The sequence below is a fragment of the Harmonia axyridis genome, chromosome 6 (assembly GCF_914767665.1).
Source record: "Harmonia axyridis chromosome 6, icHarAxyr1.1, whole genome shotgun sequence".
NCBI classification, from domain to species: domain Eukaryota; kingdom Metazoa; phylum Arthropoda; class Insecta; order Coleoptera; family Coccinellidae; genus Harmonia; species Harmonia axyridis.
The window spans coordinates 6,579,652-6,606,362 of record NC_059506.1 but is presented as its reverse complement, the minus strand read 5'-3'; the positions used below and the strand labels follow the sequence as shown (position 1 = coordinate 6,606,362).

At 34.5% G+C, this 26,711-nt stretch overlaps 2 protein-coding genes across 4 annotated transcripts in view; one reads left to right on the top strand and one right to left on the bottom strand.

Moving 5' to 3' along the window:
- The window catches only part of LOC123682676 (sodium-independent sulfate anion transporter-like), a 33,763-nt gene extending 30,279 nt beyond the window's left edge, over nucleotides 1-3,484 (top strand). The window contains exon 9 of the mRNA XM_045621432.1: nucleotides 1,496-3,484. Within this exon, the coding sequence (XP_045477388.1) occupies nucleotides 1,496-1,699 (204 nt within the window). The 3' untranslated portion in view covers nucleotides 1,700-3,484. The remainder of the gene's footprint in view (nucleotides 1-1,495) is intronic.
- LOC123682685 (mitochondrial uncoupling protein 4) lies at nucleotides 3,347-25,629 on the bottom strand. Of its 3 annotated transcripts, none has more exons than XM_045621448.1 (7): nucleotides 25,417-25,629; nucleotides 15,443-15,556; nucleotides 13,816-13,898; nucleotides 11,186-11,387; nucleotides 7,820-7,996; nucleotides 5,331-5,553; nucleotides 3,347-3,643 (listed from the first exon to the last, which is right to left on the bottom strand). In XM_045621448.1, the coding sequence occupies exons 2-7, from the start codon at nucleotides 15,540-15,542 to the stop codon at nucleotides 3,469-3,471; spliced, it is 960 nt and encodes a 319-aa protein (XP_045477404.1). In that variant the 5' UTR covers nucleotides 15,543-15,556; nucleotides 25,417-25,629; the 3' UTR covers nucleotides 3,347-3,468. The 3 variants fall into 3 exon arrangements, with proteins under 3 accessions (XP_045477404.1, XP_045477405.1, XP_045477406.1); XM_045621449.1 differs by lacking the exon at nucleotides 25,417-25,629 and adding an exon at nucleotides 24,948-25,085; XM_045621450.1 differs by lacking the exon at nucleotides 25,417-25,629 and adding an exon at nucleotides 20,756-20,959.
- Nucleotides 25,630-26,711: the final 1,082 nt, after the last annotated feature.

Genomic DNA, 26,711 nt, shown 5'->3' with positions numbered 1-26,711 from the left:
ATAACATGACCAGAAAAATTTTCGTTGCTTGTGTGGCATGTAGCGCCGTCTTATTGAAAATAAACGTCGTCCACATCAATATCTTCCAATTCCAGTTATAAAAAAATTATTATTCATAGCTCGGTATAGCGCAATCTATTCACCGTAACAGTTACAACAGGCTCATTTTGAATAAGTGAGATCCAATAACACAACCAGTGCAAAAAATTATTCTTAGATTTTTTAAGCCCCAAATGCGACAATTCTGCTTATTAAAGTAGCCTTCTAGTTGAAAATGGACCTCATCAAAGCAGATGAAGGACCCAATCAGCAAAGATACGATATTGCTGGTGATCGACCGGCTTGAGTGCTTGTGGTACCTGAACTTCAAAAGCCTTAAGAACTTAGTCTTCATGCAAATATATGGTGTAATCACAAGATCTTGGAGGCCAATTCACAGGTCCAAAACGTGAAATTAGGCGGTCACCAAACGTGTCTTTCAATAAATCGATTGTGACACGAGCTGTGTGACATGTTGCGACGTCTTGTTGAAACCACAGCTCCTGGACATCATGGTTGTTCAATTCAGGAATGAAAAAGTTAGTAATCATGGCTCTATACCGATCACCATTGACTGTAACGTTCTGGCCATCATCGTTTTTGAAGAAGTACGGACCAATGATTTCACCAGCCCATAAAGCGCACCAAACAGTCAGTTTTTCTGGGTGTAATGGGGTAATGTTTTCGACATAAACTTGAAGATTAGCTTCACTCCAAATGCGGCAGTTTTATTTGTTGACGTAGCCATTTAACCAGAAGTGCGCTTCATCGCTAAACAAAATAAAATGGACGTAGTGCGCGATACGTATTCCGCACAGAACCATTATTTTCGAAATAAAATTGCACTATTTGCAAGAGTTGTTCAGGCGTAAGTCTATTCATGATGAATTGCCAAACCAAACTGAGAATAAATCACTTGACAGCTGTTAAATCGGTCGCCATCTTGAACAGTAATACCAACTTAAAGTTATATACCTCGAAAAAAACTCCCATTATATACGAGGAAATGACAAACCTGGGTTTTCGTGAATACTACGGGCTACAGCGCAATATTCTCAGTTGTTCATGAACAACGCACTCTGTTTCGATTCTTCAAATCACTAACTTGTCCCAACAGCTCAAATTATTTCACCAGTTTTACTATTAATTGAAGGATGGGAAGATGCTTCACGACAACCCAGAAGTGCTATAGTTTTGACAACTGTGACTACATAATTTTTACCATTTTCGTAGTGAATTTTAATAATTTAATCGCTTTGTTGAAGCACGTATCGCTCCATTTTTAGTAATAGTTTTTGCTTGTCAAAAAATGATGACAGGCTCAAAAATGACAGCTCAGATAACGGGCTATTCATAATGAAATCTCTTATTGGAAAACCCTTTACAATAAACTTATTTACAAGATTTAAATATTGCTTTAGTCTATATTCTCTTCCATATAATTTTCATTTTTTAGGCTTTGAAGCACTTGCTAGAGACATATAATCAAGATAAAGTACAGCTGTTATTAATCAATCTGAATGCTCGAGTCCGTGAGACTTTGGAGAAGTTAACCCAAACGGATAAAGTCAGAAATTGTCATAGCAGTTCCACCCTATATGACGAAATGTTCGAAATGCTGGAAGAACCAGAGACAAAAATTCCACTTTTGGAGAGTTAACTCGAAGGGGAGATGTGGTTTTGGTGGTGTTTGAAAAACAAGAATTGTCTTCGAAATTTTAGACAGAGAATCTGTAGAATAAGAATATAATAGAATATTTTTTCCTGATGATCCTATTTGACAGGCGGATCTGAAGAATCTACAAAAATGCTAGTGGGAAGATTTTTCCATCTTAACGTGAAAATCAGAGATCTCACAATACGCAGCTCTGTAAATTTGCTTGAAAACTATTTTAAGAGTAAAATAAAAACTATTCTGGTTTCGATATCTATATGAAATTATTGAATTTATTCGTGACTATTATTGCATTGAATTAATATCTGCAAATGCAAAATTTTTGGGAAGTTGAATAATTATGTTTCTCTAAGTATAGTACTTATTATATCGGGTGAATTTTTTCAGTTGAATCTCGAAAATGAATCATCTTAAGGAAAAATGTTTCGAAAAAAAGGTTGATGGTTTTTGGAGGATGTCTACTTATGATAAAATCTCTTTCATTTATTTCGCCCTTGTGGGGTGGAGAGGTGATCCAGTTTCGTAGAAACAGTTTTTCTCGATTCGTCACAGATGGCTCTCCAATCAAGTTTAAATTTTCCGTCTGTATAACCTTAACGGTCGTTCATTCACATAAAACTCTGATCTTTCCTGCTGAACTGTTTGTTTTCAGTTCATGTATGTACTAATCATTTGTCAATGAAGAAATTAATTGTTCTTGGTCTTTTGCTTCAAAATACTCATTAATTAAAAAGTATGTATCAATTGAAAGAAAGAAAAAACCAAAATAGATCTCTTTTATTTGGAGTCTAATAGAAATGTCCGTTAAGTTTTTTTTATACGCAGATCGTTTTCCATAGTTTCAACGAATAGTAGGACAATTTATGACTAAAATTTTATGTGAATCATTAATGGAAGGGATACATTACGGTCCTTCAGATGGAAAATTCAAATTCTACCACAGAGCCATCTCTGACGAATGATGAAAATTTGTTCATAGATCCAGATAAAACGTTTGTTTTTTTTGTCGTAGAATGGTAGAATTTGGATCTGCTATAAAAAATAGGAATTCCCATTTAAAATTCCAAAAGTAACCCCGCTTCTCCCAAAAGAGGAAGAAAAGGGAAGAGTTTGGAGCATAAGTGGACTTCCTCCTGAAAACTTTTTATTAGAAGATATCCATAAGATTTTTAACTCATTGAACTCGAAAAAATCACCCAGTATTTAAGCAACGTGTGTTATCTAATTTAACAGTATTTGACTAATTTTAATCGTATTTTTATGTTTAATGTGGACAAAATATTGAAATTGTTCATGTCATTTTAAAGGAAGAAATTGCTATGACATTCATGGTAATTTGTATGAATTATATCCAGTAAAAGATAAAATATTCAAAAAATTAATAAAAAAAATATGTTCTACTTCGAAAAGAAAAACTTATATTATAATATAATTATATTTCGAAAATAAATTGAGTGTTTAAAATATACAACACTTGGTAAAAATAAAACGAAACCAAGTATGTATTCAAGATACTTTTTACCTGATAAAATGAAATAGCTATTGATTCTTCTACTTACTGATTGAATTGTGAAAAAATTGTATTTGTTGCTAATTTATTTCTATATTGTTAAATAAAATTAGAGAAACAGAAAATATTTATCCACCTTTATTCATATCCACACTGATTGCACATTAAAACTGATGTGATCCACCCTTTCACATACATCTTTGCCAGTTATTTTATTGTAAATCTAAATACAAATGTACTAAAACTAAAATTGTTTTGCACCAAGTGTTTTCAATATTTCCTCATACGATATCCAAAAAGTTAACGACCATGGCGCCATCCTTAACCATATAGGAAAGAACCCCTTGTAAAGTGCGGGGAACCCCTCGTTCCTTATTGTACTTAGTAAACAGTCTATTGAACCTTTGTATGTTATCCCTCTGAAAATAAATGCAGACATGAGTTTAATAAAAAATAAAAAAGTCGATAGTTCATTCGAATCCAAGAATTGAAAGTGAATTTAAGTAACTAGTAGCAGAACTTCTTTCAAATAGAACTCAATGGATTTTCAAAATTGGCATTCATAATGAGAATGAATATTTCATGACAAATCGATAGGTAAACATGGAGTATTACATGACAAAACAACGGCACTAATTGGATTCCTAGATTAAGATGATATTAAGATTGGGGATAGAATTCAACATTTTGCTCGAACACCCCTTAGTTAATCGTCTATGGTATCAACCACAGTCTTCTGAACCTAACAGGCCAGAAAGATACCTAAAATGCGGTGTAGCCGCTTCTACGCCGGAAAGTCAACTCGGAATGAAGTATGTTTTCTGACAATACGCTCTATTAGTGATGACGTCACACGCCGCCATTTTAGTTCTCCTGTCAGTGTTCGGAATCCAAACAAACAAATTTTCATTCAAATTAGTACGTTGTCGTTGAAGAAATTGGCTTATTTTGTTAAATAAGATCATTTAAGGAACGATTTTACTATTAATTGAGAGACAGAAGGCACGAGATTAATGTTCGAACTTGAAGTTCAACTAATGAACACGGCTTTTTACAAAATCTGGGGAATGATACAGGATTCAAACTTACTGGTATTAACCTCGTTCCTTCTGTCTATCAATTCATACTGAAATCGTTCCTCAAATACTCTTATTTATGAAAATAAGTCAATTACTTCAACGTCACCGTACTAATTTGAATGACAATTTATTTGTTTGGATTCCGAACACTGACAGGAGAACCAAAAATGGCGGTGTGTGACGTCACACTAATAGAGCGTATTTGGATTGTTTGTGATTGAAGTAAAAATAATTATTATATTACGTAAAATGCGGATAATGTTTGCGAGTTTTCCGTGAGTTGATACTCAAGGTAAATAACATATTTACACATTTCAAAGACGAATATGTCGCTAACGGCTTGAGATATCGATATTGACCAAGAATATGTTTTTTATGCCAAAAGAATCACTTCTTAGGACAAACAAATATAAAAGTTTATTTATTATTGAATATGTAAAAAGCGACCTCTAGGAATTAGAGTCAAACTTATACAAAATAGGATGTCTCAGAAAGGTACAGGTTTCAATATCTTCATCAAAATAATTGTAATTTTTCAACAACCTTGTTTCTTTTCAACAATCAACTTTCGCTACAACATTTATTTCACAAATCTTTATATTTTGACATTTACCACCTGTTGCAATATGACTCATAAGTTATGGGACATTTTTGAGACAGTCCTGAACACACTTACAGATTCTTGAACAACAAAAACCAGAAATATTTGAAGTGAGGAGACAGATTTTCATTTGGAGCTCAGAAAAAACACAAATGATTCATGATCTGGAGGAAGCATCGTGCAGTTTTTTACTTAAAAAAATCCAGGACAATGCTGTAACGGTGAATGGAGAACGTAAACATAATGTCAAAATTGAGACCAACCTCTGAGATTGCCTGTTTCCGAACCATGATTTTTCAAATGTGGGGTCTAGTCATGAGATATCTTGAACAATATACATTAAATTTAAATGAAAAAATTCAATTATCATTTCGATTTACGGAAAAAGAAAAGTTCAGTTCTTATAATAATAATTATTATCATTACCTTCCATGTTCATCCAACGGTTGATTCATAACTCTAGTTTTGACTACATCTGCTGGTGTTCCCAATGCTGCAGCAACCAAACCCGCACAAGCGCTAGCCAACAAATGGCAAAAATGGTTGTCTTCAAGAGAAGTGTTCCTCAGAATAAAACGCTTGGCAGTATCATACGTAGTCAGGTCTCCAAGATTGACTAAAGCAGCCCTCTGCACATTAGGTATTGAACCTAAAAGTTATAACCTGAAGATGATCATTGCCAAATAATAACCAAATGGCTCAATAATCGAAGTGGATAGGTGAAAGACTTTTGTATTATTTTATTCCGCTGGTACGTGAAAAGAGTAAAATAACTTAATTATCCAAAAAGGAAAAATCATATTTTATAAAAATGAAAAATATCAAAAAAATAACTTTGATAATAGAGAGTTATTGCAACGCACAAATAAGCGATCTTTTATTAAAGGATCCTGTAATAAAGGATCCTCTATCGTGGACGTTAAAAGTGAACTATTGCAAGGTGCTTTTAACGAAAGTCAGTAAAGTGACAGATCTTTGCATTTGACATATTTATATTTTGTCACCTTTATTTTGTATTCTGATAAATAAAATAATTCATTTGGTAAAAGTTCAAAATCGAAAATAAAAGAACAAATAGCGTTAGCAATTTTAGCTGGGACCATTATTGAGGAATTGATTTTTCATAATAGATACAGTTGGTGTAGAAAATATATCAAAACCAATTCAAACAAATCGACTAGTTGACTTGGAAAATATTTGCTACAAGTCTCGCAATCATTATCGAAGTTTATTTTTATAACTGCAAACTTCATTGTGGAAAATCATGGACACTTATTCTAAGATAATTTGAATGCACATAAGTGGCTCTATAGAAATAGTTATCAGCTCTAGTTATAGGTAAGCTATTAGCTGAATTGAACTTAAATTATATATTATATTACCTTAATTCGTTTTTAGTCTACCAATTCGTAATATGGGAGGAGCTGTACCAAACTACTGGGTTTTATGGAACTATTAGAGAAACTTGTTGACAAAGTATCATCACTATGTAAAATATCAATCTACTTTATGTACTTGTTTGAATGGAAGTCAATCAAGTATTTCTTTTCATGTAAAACCACCAGTATTGGAAGATTATTTTGTCTAACAGAATTATGTTACGTATTTTTGTACCTTTTCTTACAATAATTTTGAAAAAAGTGTACTTAACGTATAATTTTATAATAACATTACTGATAATTAATTAGGTTCTGCATTGTGATTTGCTTTTTTATGCTATGTTGATCCAATATATAAAAAAGTACTTAGGTAACAAGTTTATTATTTTTCTTTCAAAACAATCCCATTGGTGTGTCCATATTACAGAATAAATTACTTATATTCAATATAAAAAAATAATATTCAGTATGCAGTAGCATTCTGTAACAATACTACATTATACATATAGGTAAATTCTTATTTCTAATAAAATTCAGGATTTATCAGTATTATTTTCAATTCTTTTAGCAGGATCAAATTAAATATGATGTTTTGTTGAGAATTGTATAAGTTCTTGAAAAATTCGTTATTGAGAGCACATTTTTTTCCTCAAATGAAATGGTTCCCACAGATGCCCAAAATCAAGAAATAAAATGCAAATTTCTCAAAAAGTTTACCTAAACAGCTACCAATATTTATAGGTTAGTTCTTGTTGAATAAACACGGCAAATATTCGGCATAAACAGATATCTGTCAAAATAAAGGATCCTTTAATAAAAGTTGGTCGCCTGTATTTAAATAAAGTAAGGGAGGCCTGTATTTTAGATTTAAGCAATCCTTAATATCTGACTCAATGCGCATGCGTACATGTCAAAATAAGAGATCCTGTAATAAGAGATCGCTTGTGCGTTGCAATAACTCTCTAATAATGCGTATACAATTCCTTTCGAAATAAAGGACTTTCAATAACGATTTACATCAATTTGACAAAAAAATGTTATTGAATAAATGCAAGAAAACATGAATAATCTATTATACGAAGAGAAACTGAATTGTAAGAAGTTACAATGACTTCAATTTTGTGTAAATATTTATATCAGTCCACCAAGCACCGACGGTCATTGAAAGAGTGGATTTAGAGTACAAGTTTTGGACGCTTGTATCTGGTAGAAGTTGCGTCGTAGTCGAGGGATTCTCTGACTAATACATTTGTATGTATTTCCGCGTTGCCAAAAACTTTTAGACCGATTTTATGAAGAAATTTCTTCAACGGTAGTAGATTCGACTCACGTTATGGCTGGTCATTGCGAACAAACCACGACGCGCACTTTTTGATCATAGCTATTGGTTTAGTTCCAAAGTTATAACCCTACTTTGTATTATGCAAAAATAACATAACATAAATAATTCACCACATTAGTATAAAATGTATCGCTTGCAAGTCTGTATCCACTTCAATTGCTGAACAGCATAAATCTTATCTAGAACTCTTTTACCTTTCCATAGTCCTCTATACCCAGATGATTTGACTATCTTGTTGAAGGCATCAAATAAGCCAGTAACTCTGGGCGGCAAACCCATCAGTCTTCGTTTTCCTTCCATTTGTAATTGGACCTTTAGTAAATCTGCTGGACTGGCAATAAACTGCGCAAATGCACCAGCACTCACACCGCCTTGAAAAAAAAAAGAGGAATTCAGCAATGGACAAAAGTGATAAGACTATTTTTAGAAAAATGAGCCAACTTGTATCAATAAGATGAGTTGGTATTTCTGTTTGGAAGAGCAGGCCAATATTAAATAATATTTAAAAATGAGTCGTTTGTTTTCCTACAACTTCGATAGTTCTCGAGACAACGAATTTTGCCTACCCTGTACAACAATTCCAAAGAATCTATGTATCATCCATTACCAGCACTGACAGCAATTCGCTCTATTAGTGCGACGTCACACACCGCCATTTTTGGTTCTCCTGTCAGTGTTCGGAATCCAAACAAATAAATTGTCATTCAAATTAGTACGGTGTCGTTGAAGGAATTGGCTTATTTTCATAAATAAGAGTATTTGAGCAACGATTTCAGTATTAATTGATAGACAGAAGGAACGAGGTAAATACCAGTAAGTTTGAATCCTGTATCATTCCCCAGATTTTGTATAAAGCCGTGTTTATTAGTTGAACTTCAAGTTCGAACTTAATGCCATTAATCTCGTGCCTTCTGTCTATCAATTAATAGTAAAATCGTTCCTTAAATAATCTTATTTATCAAAATAAGCCAATTTCTTCAACGACAACGTACTAAAATGAATGACAATTTGTTTGTTTGGATACCGAACACTGACAGGAGAACTAAAATGGCGGTTTGTGACGTCATCACTAATAGAGCGTATAAAAATTCATTACTCTCTCAGAATAAAGGTTTCATTAATGCTTGTTAAATGAGACCAAAAGAAAGAACCATTCTCACAGATTGAAAAACAAGGTTCTAAGCGATTCACTTCTAATCTTTGCTAAACCATTAAATTGTCAAATCTGATGTGTACGATCAACAATGATCTACATAATATAATAATAATTGGACTTCAATCTCTCTCGGAGAAGGCCATGAGCCTTTTACTGTTCCATCTCAGTGTTATTCACCTTTAGTGCAGTAATGAGTTCTGCTCTAGTAGGAGCCAATAAAAAGTATTTGTGTAACTATTAATTACACTCTATATGACCAAATCGATATTTGGCTTAACACGAACATCTTCGGTCTCTTGGTCGGGGCTTTTTCATCGTAGTCGCAAGCCTTCCTTTAAGGGAGTTAGTGTGAATTTTGGCTTTGTTGAAGGTCTTCACATTAAGTTAAATTAAATGGTCATCTAGCAATGGTATTTGCAGGTTTGCATGCATCCGTACGTTGCTGACTTGCATTTACGGCTCATCTCCGGATTGTATTCTGCACGACTTTAAGTATATGCAAATGATGGCACCCAAGCCAGGAATGCGTTAGACATGACCTGGCAGATGGTGGACTTGTAAAGAAGAAGCATATTGGAATGAGACATTTTGCTACTTTTGCAAAGACACTATCGTTGTTTTTCCCTTCGACACAGCTGATGTGATGTGTTTTTCCAAGTGAGCTTTTTGTCAAGTATCACTACAAGATACTTGACCTCGTTTTTCCATTCGATCCTCCTACCGAACATTACGATGTATCCTTGGGGATCTTTCCTTTTTTGGCTTAAGATAACAGCTAAGTCTTGAGATGGCTTTTTGCAGGTAATTCGTTGCCATTTTGGTACACCACGAACTGGCACGAATGGCGGTAATGTCAGTATAAAGTGCCATGGAGGTTTTTTACATTTCCGGCACGGTTTCTACAGACCGAGATAATGGCTGTTTATGTATGCGCCCAGGAGTGTCTCAAAATGAACCTCAAGGGGGCGCATATCTACATCACCACGGACAGCCAAACCACGCTGAGATCGCTGGAATCGTGTTGTCAGGGGTCTTTGCTGACTTGGGAGTGCCGTAACACCATAAAGCAACTGGCCAGAGGAAATAAGGTGACTCTACTATGGGTACCAGGGCACTGTGGGGTTGAAGGAAATGAAAGAGCGGATGAACTTGCAAAAAGTGCATCAAGGTTGAGACCTGCTGGTCCTGAGCCTTTCTGTGGGATAGGAAAAGACCAATACAAAGCTGCGGTCCAGCTATGGGAGTTGAACAGTAGGACAATCCATTGGACTAACACTCCTAGACTTGCTCAGGCAAAGAAATTCGTGAAGATTTCACCTACCTACGCCAAAAAGCTCCTGAAGCTGTCGCGAGCAGAGCTTCGGGTGATGGTGGGACTACTGACGGGGCACTGTCAGTACAAACATCATTTGTACCGTATGGGAAAGTCAGCAGACGAGATTTGCAGGCTCTGTGGATCGGAAGTAGAAACAGCCGAACACTTGTTATGCAAGTGTCCGGAGCTGGCTGGCCTAAGAACCATTCACATGGGTAAGCCGGTCCTGGATACCAGAGACGTAACGGCCAAGGCCCCTAAGGAGGTCGTCAATTTTATTAACGTCGTTGACGACCTCCCTGGGTTTCTATGAAAGAGTAGGGTAGTGAACAAAAGATCTGCATGGTCGCAGTTCCCGTAAGGCTTACCGAACCAAAACGACCCCAGTTCAAATAATAATAATAATAATACATTTCCGGCATGTCGGATACAGATAATGTAAATAATAACGTTGACAAAAGAGATTTTTGAGGGACTCCAGCTGAAAGTACCCTCCAGAAGACAACTTTAGCTCTAAACTTGCGAGAATGCAGGTAAGATGCTTGAAATTAAACCATGGACAGTGGAAAACCGGCCTTAAGCAGTTCGTATAACAGTTCTTTGTGTCATACTTCACTAAACTCCTTGGCCACGACCAAGTACACAGCCCTTGTGACTTGTTTGCGGTTCATTCAATTTGTGATAATTGTTCTACCACTCGGAAAACTTGTTGAATAGAGGATTGATGGTTTTGAATACGGAACTGTTATTTAATCTTTGATTATTATCGCAAAATGTTTCAGAAACCGGCTGTTAATGCTGTTAAGTGAATATAGGTTTATTCTTAATTTTTCTTCTTCAGAGTACTTGTACTTTTTTTTTTTTTTTTTTTTGACATAAAGCACAATAATACTCAATTGCTATTTTCTTCTTCAGGGTTTGAGTGGAAGAACAGAGGGTTAACACCCACCTGAACTCCGCCCTGTGATTGAAATGAAATATATTTTTGTTTTGATAATATGTGAATCAAATATTTCTTTTTATTGTCAATAAAGGCCTATTATTATTATTATTATTATTATTATATGCATCACCGAAATGAAAACTTACAAATTGCCGACTGCCATATTGGAAATATATCCTTCTTGCCTTTCTTGAACACTTTTTCTTTGAAGGTTATGTAAGAAACTATTCGAGTTCCTGAATAAACCATATGCCTGAGTAACGCCGCACTGACTCCTTGCCATAGTTTACTGACGCCTTCTTCCTGGACTATCCCTACAGTTGTGCGAAACATTCCCCTCTTAGGGGCCTGAAATACCAACAAAAAAAAACTTATTGGCATAAAAAACAATATAGAATTATAACTACCTCTAATTTAATTTAAAAAAAAAACAATAGTGACATTTTTCAAGAAAATACTTGATAAATTGATTTATATACTTAATAAAGTAAAGGGTTTTTCAATGTACAGATAGGTCCGTATATCGCTGAGAATTTCAGAGCGGTTACTAGTGGTTTTCACTATTTCTTGTAACCTGCTTCGTATAAACGGACCGCTTGGCACTTTATTTTTGACAGAATTTTGGAGGTTATAAATGGTTACTCTGTTCTAATTTGTAAACAACTAAAAGTTCTTAATGGCTCTGGAGGGTATTTGTTTCATAATTAAAATAATAAGGTATTTGAGTGATAGATGTCATGGAAAATGTTCAAAAACAATAATCTGATCATTAAAATGACAACTTCCAAGACGAGTGGGCATGGTTACCGAACCTAACTAGAATAAAAGTACGGTTGCTGTGGTGACAGATAACTCACTGAAGTTTGAGGAAATAGTAGCCGCTTTTCGTGGAATTTGATATCAAGGGTGTTTTTTTCTAGAGCTATAGAACTTTAAATTGCAATAAAACAACGATGGATTATTCGATTGACATGAATTTTATTTATCCGCAAGAGAATCTTGTGGCATTACATTTTAAATATGATTTCTGGCATATGACCGAAACGGCTGGCTTGGATGTAGTCCAATCTGGACGTCCAATTTTCAATGACTTTTTCCAACATTTGTGGCCGTATATCGGCAATGACACGGCGAATGTTGTTTTCCAAATGGTCAAGGGTTTGTGGCTTATCCGCATAGACCAATGACTTTACATTGCCCCACAGTAAGTAGTCTAGCGGTGTTAAATCACAAGATCTTGGAGGCCAATTCACAGGTCCAAAACGTGAAATTAGGCGGTCACCAAACGTGTCTTTCAATAAATCGATTGTGGCACGAGCTGTGTGACATGTTGCGCCGTCTTGTTGGAACCACAGTTCCTAGACATAATAGTTGTTCAATTCAGGAATGAAAAAGTTAGTAATCATGGCTCTATACCGATCACCATTGACTGTAACGTTCTGGCCATCATCGTTCTTGAAGAAGTACGGACCAATGATTCCACCAGCCCATAAAGCGCACCAAACAGTCAGTTTTTCTGGATGTACCGGTGTTTCGTCATACACTTGAGGATTAGCTTCACTCCAAATGCGGCAGTTTTGTTTGTTGACGTAGCATTTCAACCAGAAATGCGCTTCATCGCAAAACAAAAAAAAATGGACGCAGTGCGCGATACGTATTCCGCACAGAACCATTATTTTCGAAATAAAATTGCACTATTTGCAAGCGTTGTTCAGGCGTGAGTCTATTAATGATGATTTGCCAAACCAAACTGAGAATAAATCACTTGACAGCTGTTAAATCGGTTGTCATCTTGAACAGTAATGCCAACTTAAAGTTATATACCTCGAAAAAAAACACCCGTTAAATTTACGGACCACCAACTTACCGAGCATAGTGACCAAGTGACCAAGGTTATACGGACCATACCCATAGCCTTAAATTCGCTCAATTCATTCAATAATAACCGGTTGGTTTTTCCAAACAAAATTTTTTTCGGACGAAGCCAAGGCTACGTCAATAAGCAATATTATCACATTTGTGCTCCTGAATATCAAAGACAGATGGTTGGGAAGCCTCTAAATGCTGAACGTGTCACTGTATGCTAATGTGGTCTGGAGGCGTTATTGGCCATTTCTTTTTCGAAAATTCAATTGAAAATGCAGTCACAATCAATGGATTATGCTGTCGAGAGATCTTAACTCAATTCTGGCCTATGATTGATGATGTGGATATCACTAACATTTGGCTTCAACAAGATGGTGCTACAAGTCACACAGCCACCGAAACAATGAATTTATTTCAAACCAAATTTCCCGATCGCATAATTTCACGAAATTCAGTCGTTCAGTGGCCAGCTCGATTATGTAATTTAACACCACTAGATTATTTTGTATGAGGTTATGTTAAAAGCAGAGTCTATATAGAGCCTATCGAATCGATCGCAGCTTTAAAACACGAAATTCTTGAATTATTGTAACAGACCAATCATTTCGTTGAAATCTAACTTTCAAGAAAGAATTGACATTTGTGAGAATGGTGGACATTATGAGATCATATTTTTCATTTTTATTTGCCAAACGGTACTTTTCTAATTCAATGAAAATCTAAATCATTGTCATCTGAATTTATTGTTTCATTTTAACTACGAAATAAAGTTCTTGTTGAAAACCCTAGTATTAGTAAAAATTACCCAACAGTGTTTTAATTTTTTATCCATGAATGACTAACAATTCAAAAAGCATTTTATGTTTCAAATCAATTAAATTTTTAGTGAAGAAGTTATAAATATACGTACCTTAACCACTTTCTCATCTTGTTTATTGGCAATTTCACCCTGTATTTGCAGTCTTGTTTTAACTAGATCTAAAGGGTAGGTAACTAGAACAAACCTTCGAGATAATATTTAGGCTGAAAAATTCGCAAAAATTATAAACACATGAGGACGACAAATGTATCAAACTCTGCAAGTTGGTATGATCATAGTTGCTATTATACTCGTACCTACAATGATCCCAATTTAAATTTGTACTTATTGTATTTGAATAATCTTATTTATTATTATTAAAAAAAATTTAAAAATAAGAGAACGCCTTGGCAAAATATGATTATGGTTTTAATGTGAAAAAATGACTCGCTCAAGATTGACGCTGATCTCTCTTTCTTTTTCAATGGGACACCGTGTATACAGAGTGTTCCTAAATTGGAGATAAAAACGAAAATGACTTCCCATTTCAACGTTTCCAAGTATGTTTTTTTTTATGGGGTCAAGCATTTTTATGCTGTAAAATCACTTTATTATGTCTCTCGTTGTATTGCAACGGTTTGTCTTTGAATGCTCGGCTCAAACGCATTAATTGCGTTCTATAACGTTCGCCTGTGATTGTTTCAGTCGGTTTCAACATCTCATAACACACTACGCCAATCTAGTCCCACCAAATACTGATCATGATCTTGGAACCGTGAATGTTCGGTTTGGCCATTGACGTGAAAGCATGGCCGGGATATCCCCATGATTTTCTTCGCGTGAGATTATCGCAATCAACCCATTTTTCGTCTCCAGTCTTCCGTCTTTGCCTTGCAAGCAGCTGTTCACAAGCAAACAAACGCCGTTCAACATCTCTCGGCATCAACTCGTACGGCACCCAATTTCCTCGATTCTGAATCATTCCCATGATTTTCAGGCGTTTTTTAATGGCTTGTTGCGTCACTCCCAATGATCCTGCCAATTCATGTTGCGTTTGACACGAGTCTTGATCAAGTAATGCCTCCAATTCTGCATCCTCGAAAATCTACTCTCTTTCACGTCTTCGACGTCGAAATCACAGTTTTTGAATCGTTAAAACCACTCTCGGAACGTGTTTTCACTAATAGCGGCCTCACCATAGGTATTTGAGAGCATTAAATGAGTCTCAGCCGCAAATGTCTTCATATTGAAGCAGAAAATTAAAACCTCTTGCAAATTACGAGAATTTGGCTCGTAAGCTGACATGTTTAATCGAGAATAACTTTATGAAGCAGACACAAATCGACTAATATTTCGATGGCGTTATGTTTACAAATACCTAAGCTTATTGTATGACATCTACGATCTATTTATTTAGGCTACCACTTTTCGCTGAAGGCATCTATTGCAAAACGGCGGAAGCAAAATTGTACACCTAATTTATTAATTAAAAGTTCTGGCATTTAATTACCCAAACTGTAGCGAAGATAAATAAAGATTCTATAAACTTGTTTAATCATCACAAAACAGTAGGACTACAAGAAACACCCTGTATCTCAAAAACAAAGCGTTTGCAGGCCTATGTTTATTGGACTTTTTAATTATCGAACAAATCTGCCATTCTCCTTTGTACTTCCAATTTAAGAATACCCAGTATAACTAGAAAGAATAAAATTTTCATATTGTAGGGAAAACTTACCAAATTCGGAGTTCCATGCTGCTAGAACCGATACTGAGTAGGTACACCATATTGAATCCGCATAATTTGGCAATTCTTTTTGGGGCGGGACTGGTGGCATAGTTGACAGGAAGCCTGTAAACATTATATCATCATTATTATTGAAATAAAAAACAAAATTGATAAATTCAATTTTAAAGAAAACAATAATATAAATGGAAAACTAATATGTAACGGGTGTTTTTTTTCGAGGTATATAACTTTAAAATGGCATTACTGTTCAAGATGGCGACCGATTCAACAGCTGTCAAGTGATTTATTCTCAGTTTAGTTTGGCAATTCAGCATGAATAGATTCACGCCTGAACAACGCATGCAAATGGTGCAATTTTATTTCGAAAATAATGGTTCTGTGCGGAATAGGTATCGCGCACTACGTCCATTTTATTTTGTTTAGCGATGAAGCGCACTTCTGGTTGAATGGCTACGTCAACAAACAAAATTGCCGCATTTGGAGTGAAGCTAATCCTCAAGTGTATGTCGAAACACCGTTACATCCAGAAAAACTGACTGTTTGATGCGCTTTATGGGCTGGTGGAATCATTGGTCCGTACTTCTTCAAAAACGATGATGGCCAGAACGTTACAGTCAATGGTGATCGGTATAGAGCCATGATTACTAACTTTTTCATTCCTGAATTGAACAAACATGATGTCCCAGGAGCTGTGGTTCCAATAAGACGGCGCAACATGTCACACAGCTCGTGCCACAATCGATTTATTGAAAGACACGTTTTGGGCCTGTGAACTGGCCTCCAAGATCTTGTGATTTAACACCGCTAGACTACTTTCTGTGGGGGCTATGTAAAGTCATTGGTCTATGCGGATAAGCCACAAACCATTGACCATTTGGAAGACAACATTCGCCGTGTTATTGCCGATATACGGCCACAAATGTTGGAAAAAGTCATCGAAAATTGGACGTCCAGATTCGACTACATCCGAGCCAGCCGTGACGGTCATGTGCCAGAAATCATATTTAAAATGTAATGCCACAAGATTATCTTGCGGATAAATAAAATTCATGTCAATCGAATAAACTATCGTTGTTTGATTGCAATTTAAAGTTCTATAGCTCTAAAAAAAACACCGCTTATATGGTTAAATAGGTATATATTTTAAAATAAATATGATTATGGTTATGTCAAGCACTTTTATTCGCTTTATTTTCTTGAACCAGTCGCATATACAGAGAACGAGTTCGTTATTTTTGCTATACCATGTATATGTAGGCACAATCCAAACACTCATTTATTTCTATGAAAAAAATTCTTATTTCTCCCATTATCCTTTCTGTATACGCTTTTGTCTTAAACCAAAAAAAAACTCCAGAAACAAATGAGTTATACAGAAAAAAGGAAATCTCGATTTTTAGTTTTTTCGAGATATCTCGATAAACATTGGAGATATTTTGGATCTGTTAATACCAACACACCAATCTATTAGTGATGACGTCACACACCGCCATTTTAGTTCTCCTGTCAGTGTTCGGAATCCAAACAAACAAATTGTCATTCAAATTAGTACGTTGTCGTTGAAGAAATTGGCTTATTTTGATAAATAAGGTTATTTAAGGAACGATTTTATTATTAATTGATAGACAGAAGGCACGAGATTAATGCCAGTAGGTTCGAACTTGAAGTTCAACTAATAAACATGGTTTTATACAAAATCTGGGGAATGATACAGGATTCAAACTTACTGATATTAACCTCGTTCCTTCTGTCTATCAATCAATACTGAAATCGTTCCTCAAATACTCTTATTTATGGAAATAAGCCAATTCCTTCAACGACACCGTACTAATTTGAATGACAATTTGTTTGTTTGGATTCCGAACACTGACTAAGAGGAGAACAAAAAATGGCGATGTGTGACGTCACACTAATAGAGTATTTAAGTTACCTGTATCTCTAATTGTAACGGTTTTCTATATCCCTGTAATGCCCCTCTAAATACATAGTTCTACCCTGTATACTTCATTTCCTTATTTCATATATCTTATTCTGTAGTGCCCCTCTAAATACACAGTTCTAACCCTGTATACTTCATTTCCTAATTTCATATCTCTTATTCTCAGGTTCTAATCATGATAATCCACATTCTGCTTCAATTTTGTGTTGACTTTCATCAAATTATATTGCATCTTTTAGATGAACTATTGAATCAAGAAATATATATATATATATATATATTGGCATGGCATACAAGTTTTTTAATTCCCGAAAAAGTACCTCCTCAAACGGGAATCGAAGCCGCAACCTCCGATCGAGGAGATACACTTTCCGGAATTAAAAAACTTATCTGTCATCATGTCATGCCAATATACCAGGTGTCCCAAGTTATCGTATACAGGCAATATCTAGCTTATTTGACAAGATAATAGAAAAATTGAAACGAATAACATCAAAGTACCTTTCCAATGATGTATAAAGAAGGTTCTTACATTTGACAGCCCTGTGGTAGCTACCCCTCACTTTTTATTTTCACTGTATATTGCGTGTTATCTATTTGGAATACAACGATAGAACATAGTTGGTATTATTTATTAATAACATAAAAATCATTAATATTTTGTGAAATATGAATTGCAACCAAAATACCTTCTATGCAATTCAAAAAAGAAGAAACATTCAAAGAAAGTTTTTTGTTATAAAAATCGGTTTTTTGAAACAAAAAATTCATCTACTTCTCATATATGAAGTTTGTACAAACATGGGTGGATGCATTTCATTTTTATAAGGATAATTGAATAACGTAAAAGAAGTCACAAAATATTAATATTTTTTTTGTTATTACTGAAAAAATACCAAGTATGTGTTATCGTTGTATTCCAAATGAAATGACACGCAATTTTCGCTGACAATATAGAGGAGGTGTCATTTGAAAGTAAAAAGTGAGGGAGCAGCTACCACAGGACTGTCAAATGTAAGAACCTTCTTTATACATCAGTGGAAAGCACTTTGATGTTATTCGAAGCAATTTTTCTATTATCTTGTCAAATAAGCTAGATATTGCCTGTATATAATAACTTGGGACACACGGTATAAATTTCTTAAAATATTTTCAGATGAGAAAAATCATTATTTCATATTGAATCAAGGTTTCCGAGGTAAAAAATACTGTATTCCATATTTTTCGTACTAATACACAATTTCGATTTCATGATTTTCTATAATTCGAATTTTCAATTTCTTAATTTTGATTTTTTTATCCTTAAAATCAATGGATTCCCTATAATTTATGAGAGCTATCTCAGATTTGTTGATATCCCCCGTTCATCCTGTTCATGAAATCTATAATTCGCTTAAACCCTGGGACAAAATAATAAAAATTACATTATACAGGGTGTCCCATAAGTGGCACGTCACAGTGACACCGGAGGTAGGTCAGCTGAAGAGGGACCTAACCAGCCTAACATGACCCCAGTAAAAACTGCATGGTTTTCGAGTTATTACCAAATTACGTTTTTTAGTGAATTTTCACCTTTTTTAACATTGTCAGGGTCAGAATTCTGCTGGAAAGCTCTCGAAGCTTATTTTTTTTGTTGTAATGGAATCTTAAAGAGTTATTTAAGATGACATGAGTATGATTCTGTCAAAAAGTTATGTGGATTTCCGTAAATTAATGGATAAATCTTGATTTCAATTGCTAGCAAAACGAGAACTTCGACTTTGGACACCTGCTGTGAAAAAAAAATCCTTGAAACAAAACGAGCAAGTAACATCAAAAAATTGGGAATTTTAGACAGATTTAGAAATGGTACAATACACGAATCTTATGCCCATAAAACTAGGTATTTTCATCATTTTACCGATGCCCTACTTAACTAAGTTGAAACTAGGAACCCCGCTATCAGGTAATTTTGCCGCTTGCTATGACATTACATTTGATACCGGGCTTTGTTATTATTTGTTAAAGTCACAATAGGGAAAAAGATGGATTAGGGGAAGCGAAAAAGGAATATTATTGAAAAAAAAAGGTAAATTAATTAAAAACAAACTTAACTTTCGATTATTTATTTAATTCTTAAATCTAACTTACAGTAAATGTTCAAACTGTTTCCATACTGTGGCCACCGCGATCCCCGGATTTGAATCCACTGGATTTTTTTTATTGGGGATGTTTAAAGGACAAAGTGTATGCAAAACCAATAAGAAGCGAGGAAGAATTGCGTGAACGCGTATTCGACGCAGCCCGGACCATATCGGAAATTAGTTTAAGAAAATTGAATCGTAATTTTATAAAACGGTGTCATTTATGCATTAGAGTCCGAGGGAAACAGTTTGAACATTTACTGTAAGTTAGATTTCAGAATTAAATAAATAATCGAGAGTTGAGTCTGTTTTTAATTAATTTACCTTTTTTTTCAATAATATTCCTTTTTCGCTTCCCCTAATCCATCTTTTTCCCTATTGTGACTTTAACAAATAATAACAAAGCCCGGTATCACATGTAATGTCATAGCAAGCGTTCCTAGTTTCAACTTAGTTAAGTAGGGCATCGGTAAAATGATGAAAATACCTAGTTTTATGGGCATAAGATTCGTGTATTGTACCATTTCTAAATCTGTCTAAAATGACCAATTTTTTGATGTTACTTGCTCGTTTTGTTTCAAGGATTTTTTTTTCACAGCAGGTGTCCAAAGTCGAAGTTCTCGTTTTGCTAGCAATTGAAATCAAGATTTATCCATTAATTTACGGAAATCCACATAACTTTTTGACAGAATCATACTCATTGTCATCTTAAATAACTCTTTAAGATTCCATTACAACAAAAAAAATAAGCTTCGAGAGCTTTCCAGCAGAATTCTGACCCTGACAATGTTAAAAAAGGTGAAAATTCACTAAAAAACGTAATTTGGTAATAACTCGAAAACCATGCAGTTTTTACTGGGGTCATATTAGGCTGGTTAGGTCCCTCTTTAGCTGACCTACCTCCGGTGTCACTGTGACGTGCCACTTATGGGACACCCTGTATTATAAGTGTACGCTGATATCTATTGAATACGTTTTTTTTTGCCTTGACCCAATAGTTTCGGGTACAAACCCAGAAGAGCATGGCATAAAAATGAAGGTTTTCTGAGGAATGGGAGAAAAATTTACAATGATATGATCACCAATGTTTTTATAATGGAAGTCATGGAAGCTTTCTTCCTTCTACTAGATGAATTAATGGGCGATTTTAGAAAAAATAGCCTCCTCTAACCTCAAATTGATCTAGCTGAGGCATAGTGGGCTTCACATTCTTCTAATAAGTTAAGAATTTTTACATACCTTCGGAATAACTAATAATTTTCAAACCATTCCATAAAAAAATTTGAGGTCAACAAATGCAGGTTTATCGTGAATTAGGAGGTATATCTCTCACTTTCTGTTCAATGAAAACAAACTACACCGATCATATTATAGTCATAGACAAACTGCACTACATATAATTGATTCCAGCGATGATATTCACACCAATTATCCTTAGGTTAGGTTACACGATATCCTCTTGTTACCAATTCAGTTCAATGAATGTTCGAATGAACAAGAGAAAAAATAAAATATTTATGCATGTTCTTTATAAAAGTAGCACAAGTTAACGGTGGGTTTAATTATCATATCAGTTGTTATCAGTAAGATAGGAAATTTTAAAAAGTGAGTTCATTTGATACGAACAAATTTGTGAGAAGAGATGAAAAAACTCTGATGTTACTCCTAATTAATGACCTACAATAAATTTGAAATTGTGAATTTTATAAAATTCTCTCATTGGAATTTTGGTACTCTCAAGACTTCATTTTGTCAAGAAAGTACAGAGAGTTGATAATTCAAAAACCACGCTTGAGGTGAACGTTGAAATTTTTTTATCCCTAAATTTGCACAACTTTCTCTATACTCAGATGGCGCTACTAGTATTGAATCCCTATGATTTTTAGTTAGCACTAATAAAGATGTCTAAAATACTAGTGTGCTCATTTACTCTTGAAAAACCTTAAGATTAAAGTGGCGACTTTTTAAGGGTATTGGTCCATTTTCACTTGATTTCCGCATCATTTCTTATGGCGCTCACATCGTCTTTCGTGTTTTGAGGTTGAATCAACAATAGTTCTAATGGTGGATTTATGCACCAGTCCTAAGAACTAACACTAGCAGGCCAACTGTTAACTAAGAACTAAGGGCTCAGGTAAAATATAGAAGTGATCGTGCGCCGCATAGAATTTCAATATTAAGGAGTACCAGTTTCTATCATTTTATGTTCCGTTATTCGTGTTTATCGATGAAAAGTATTAGGTGTATTTGAAAAAATTAAATTAAATTTTTTCACAATAAATATCAATGTCAAACATCAAAGTATAGAACAGATAGAAAGTAGTTCGAGCACGTGCGCATGCCTTAACTAAAAACTGACAAACGCCACTGATGGTGGATTTATGCACAGTACCTAAGAACTAAGGTCTAAGAACTATGAACTAAGAACTAAACCTAAGAATTCAGTGGCGTTTATGCACTCTCTTGTTAGTTCTTAGTTAAGGCATGCGCACGTGCTCGAACTACTTTCTATTTGTTCTATACTTTGATGTTTGACGTTGATATATATTGTGAAAAAATTAAATTTGATTTTTTCAAATGAACCTAATACTTTTCATCGATAAACACGAATAAAGAACATAAAATGATAGAAACTCCCCTTAGTTCTTAGTTAAAAGTTGGCCTGATAGTGTTAGTTCTTAGGAAACGTGCATAAACGCCCTCATTGATTTGTTAGCGTTCAATTCTTAGTTCTTAGGTTTAGTCTTAGTTCTTAGGACTGGTGCATAAACCCACCATTAGTTCTTAGGTTTAGTCTTAGTTCTTAGGAATGGTGCATAGACCCACCATAACAAGACCAACGACTTTTCATAGAACAAATGAAAATTTCAAAATGGTTGATTGGTCAATTTTTTGTATAGCACTCTTTTAAGTAAGAAGAGGATCCATGCCAAGCCAATGGCCAGAATTATCTTAAATAAAATCTAAACAGTGAACAAACCAGTATTTCAGACATCTTAGCTGTAATCTTCAAAAGATACGTGTATAATTATGACAGCTATTGGATAATTAGTTTGTGAAATATAGCATTTTGAGTAAAGCAACTTCTGTTGAAAAAAAATTGATTAAAGGGAATTTTGTGTGTTAAAAAAGCATTGATTTTGACGAGAAAAAAACTATTGAGGCAAGGCTTGATAAATATTATTCGGAAAATCAACAGCTGAGAAGTGGTTTGCTAAATTTAAACGAGGCGAAATGAGCGTCGAGAATGATGCACGCAGTGGACGCCTCAAAGAGGTTGTTATACTGACGAAAACATCAAAAACTTCCACAAAATAATTTTGAATTACCGTGAAGTTGATCGAGATAGTTGAGGCTCTAAAGATATCAAAGAAAGTGTAGGACATATCTTGTGAATAAATATTTAAGTATGCGAAAGCTCTGTTCGAATTGAGTGCCGCGCGTGCTCAAAATCGACCAAAAACGACAACGAATTGATGATTCTGAGCAGTGTTTAGAGCTGTTCTATCGTAATAAACCCGAATTTCTGCGACGATATGCAACATTGCTTTGAACATGGATCATTATTTCACTTCGGACTCGGAGACCAGTCAGCTGGCAAGATTATGGCATCATTATTTTGGGATGCACAAGGTATTATTATTATTACCGAATCGGGTTCTTTGAGGCTCTAGTAGCCTTACGGGAACATGGACCAAATTGATATTTTGTTCTTAACCCTAGCTATTCATACAAACCCAAGGAGGCCGTCGATACTATTAACGAAGCCAACGACATCCTTAGGAACCTCAGCTGTTACTTCGTGAGTATCCAGGACTGACTTTCCCATATGAATGGTACTTAGGCCAGTCAATCCCGGACAGTTGCACACTATGTGATCAACTGTTTCTAACGGGTGTTTTTTTTTTCGAGGTATATAACTTTAAGTTGGCATTACTGTTCAAGATGGCGACCGATTTAACAGCTGTCAAGTGATTTATTCTCAGTTTGGTTTGGAAATTCATCATGAATAGACTCACGCATGAACAACGCTTGCAAATGATGCAATTTCATTTAGAAAATAATTATTATGTGCGGAATACGTATCGCGCACTACGTCCATTTTATTTTGTTTAGCGATGAAGCGCACTTCTGGTTGAATGGCTACGTCAACAAACAAAACTGCCGCATTTGGAGTGAAGCTAAACCTCAAGTGTATGTCGAAGCACCGTTACATCCAGAAAAACTGACTGTTTGGTGCGCTTTATGGACTGGTGGAACCATTGGTCCGTACTTCTTCAAAAACGATGATGGCCAGAACGTTACAGTCAATGGTGATCGGTATAGAGCCATGATTACTAACTTTTTCTTTGCTGAATTGAACAACCATGATGTCCAGGAGCTGTGGTTCCAATAAGACGGCGCAACATGTCACACAGCTCGTGCCACAATCGATTTATTGAAAGACACGTTTGGTGACCGCCTAATTTCACGTTTTGGACCTGTGAATTGGCCTCCAAGATCTTGTGATTTAACACCGCTAGACTACTTACCGTGGGGCAGTGTAAAGTCATTGGTCTATGCGTATAAGCCACAAACCCTTGACCATTTTAAGACAACATTCGCCGTGTTATTGCCGATATACGGCCACAAATGTTGGAAAAAGTCATCGAAAATTGGACGTCCAGATTGGACTACATCTGAGCCAGCCGTGGCGGTCATATGCCAGAAATCATATTTAAAATGTAATGCCACAAGATTATCTAGCGGATAAATGAAATTCATGTCAATCGAATAATCCATTGTTGTTTTATTGCAATTTAAAGTTCTATAGCTTTATAAAAACACCCTTCAGTTTCGTAGTTAAGAATTTTAGTATTTTTCTTTCAGATTTCAGGATGGATAGCAGTACCGATGGATATAAAAAATTGTTTTTAACTTTTCGAGACATATGCGATCAAATAGTATAAAATTTGCATTGTTTTATTTTATATTTTATTTGAACGATCCTGATGATTTTGTCCCTATATATTCATTCATTACTTCAAAAATAGTTATCTATACAAAAATTATACAATTCGATCATAACGGTATTTTTAGATGGCTATATGTAACTCCAAAACCATTGGGCGCATTCAGTCTTCAAGCGTGTCCAGAAAAGGTTTATTATCAATAATTAACCAAAACTTATAGCTCCAATAAATACATTATAAATTCTAGAAGATTTTTTCATTGTGGTTATTTGATATTTGAGTTTGTATGATGATTCTAAGAGAAAGTAGTATTTCAAAGTTGTGAAATTTTCCAAGAAGACAATCGGTTCAATGAGTCACTGGAAAACACGCTAAAAATAAATTCTGTGCTTCAGGATTGTGCTAAGATCGTTGCCCTCCACACATTTTTTATTCATAGAAACAAGATCGGAACTCTTAGAAGGTCATCCAGTACTCACCAATTAGAAATCGATCAATTCAATAGGAAGGAATTCCCGAAAAAAAAAACTAGTACTGATTAGGAAAACGATACAAACCATGAGACAGTTTTAATGAACGAAAACTTGGCGTACCTTTAATGAATATCACGAGAGTTCAAAGTACAAATTGAAAATAGAAATTCCTTCTATGCAAATATTTTATTCAACTTTGAAATTATTGAATCTCCCTGAACCATATATACTAGCATGTTTTTTTTATGTGAAATTGATAATGAAACGTAGGAAGTCATTTCAGAAATCAGTTGAAATTTATGTTCTTGATTAAAAACTGCATGCAAAAATTCAATATCTCAAACAGGATAGCGTTTGTTACTATCGAAGTAGATCGATTTGTTTGAACAAGTAAACATATGAAATATAACCTCAATTCCAAATTACTTCATAATTCATGGAATAACATTTTCACAAGAAAATATCTTTTACTTGCCATTTATTTAATGATGAACAGATGTTAAATTGTTACACAACAATTTATTTTTATGCTCAACAATTCATACACATTTCACCTACGACACGTAAATGACAACATCTTACAGCCTATAACCACCATTTCGTTTTTTCGTTTGTTTTCATTTTGATTCTTTCTATCTAATGAAAAAACATATTGACATCTCTTTTTATTACTCAAGGTGTGTTCCACAATGTAGCTTTCCACCAGTATTCTCAGTCTTGATTAAAGATAACACGAAGTGATAACTCTGTGACCTTGATTATGTCAAGGATATGTTCATATAAAATTCCTTGAGATTTTCATCAAGCAGAGTAGCCAACCTTCGGAATTGGGAAATAACATAATAAATTTAACACTAACCTTTCTTATAAATAAATTTTCGCTCAATAAATGTATGTTGTCAGATATCCAGTATATGTTAATGCTGCCAGGAAAATGTCTGAATTAAATTCTACTCATTAGCTAATAAATTGAAAAGAGCATGTCCGGAGACCTATTATTTTCAATCATCTATTTAAATATAGGTAATTAAATGAATAAAGAGTTTTAAGTTTGAATGGAATAAAATGAATTAATGAAGTGAATGAATAGAAAATTACATCCTTACATGAATATTTTTTTTCAAAACTTAAAGATTTTCCAGTTTTCAATTATAACGGGATATATATTATAAGCAATTGTAAGAGTATGCCAGAGGAAAATATAATATATCGCAACACTCTTTTTGCACGAATCATTCTGAAAACCTCCAGTCCTCTAGCATGAGTTTTAAATATTTATTGGACGAAGTAATAATTAAGATGAATGATGATCGACATGATGGAACAAATAAGTTTGAGTTAGTTTTCAGTTTTATGAGTTGAAATCAACAATTCCATTAAACTTTGTGAAGAACTAAAGTAGAATATGAACATATCGATATTTTTACATAATAATAATAAATAGTAAACACTCAAATATGATTTCCTATAAATCATTTCAATACATAATGACTCAAACAAAGTCAACAGCAAGTTTTTTATATATCCACGCTTTTGTTTCTCTCGTTTTATATGGAAAATTGAAAATTGTACATATTATAGATGATAAATTATTTTCTTTGTTTTTTCTTATCGTATCCAATCATATTTTGCTGACATATCTAAAATATGAATATTTGACCCTAATGATTTATAATGATTTCAGTAATATATCTTCATTGTGTATTTTCAAATAAACAAACTAGAATTTCAAAATATAATGTTTGAATGTTGGGAACATTGTCGGAAAAT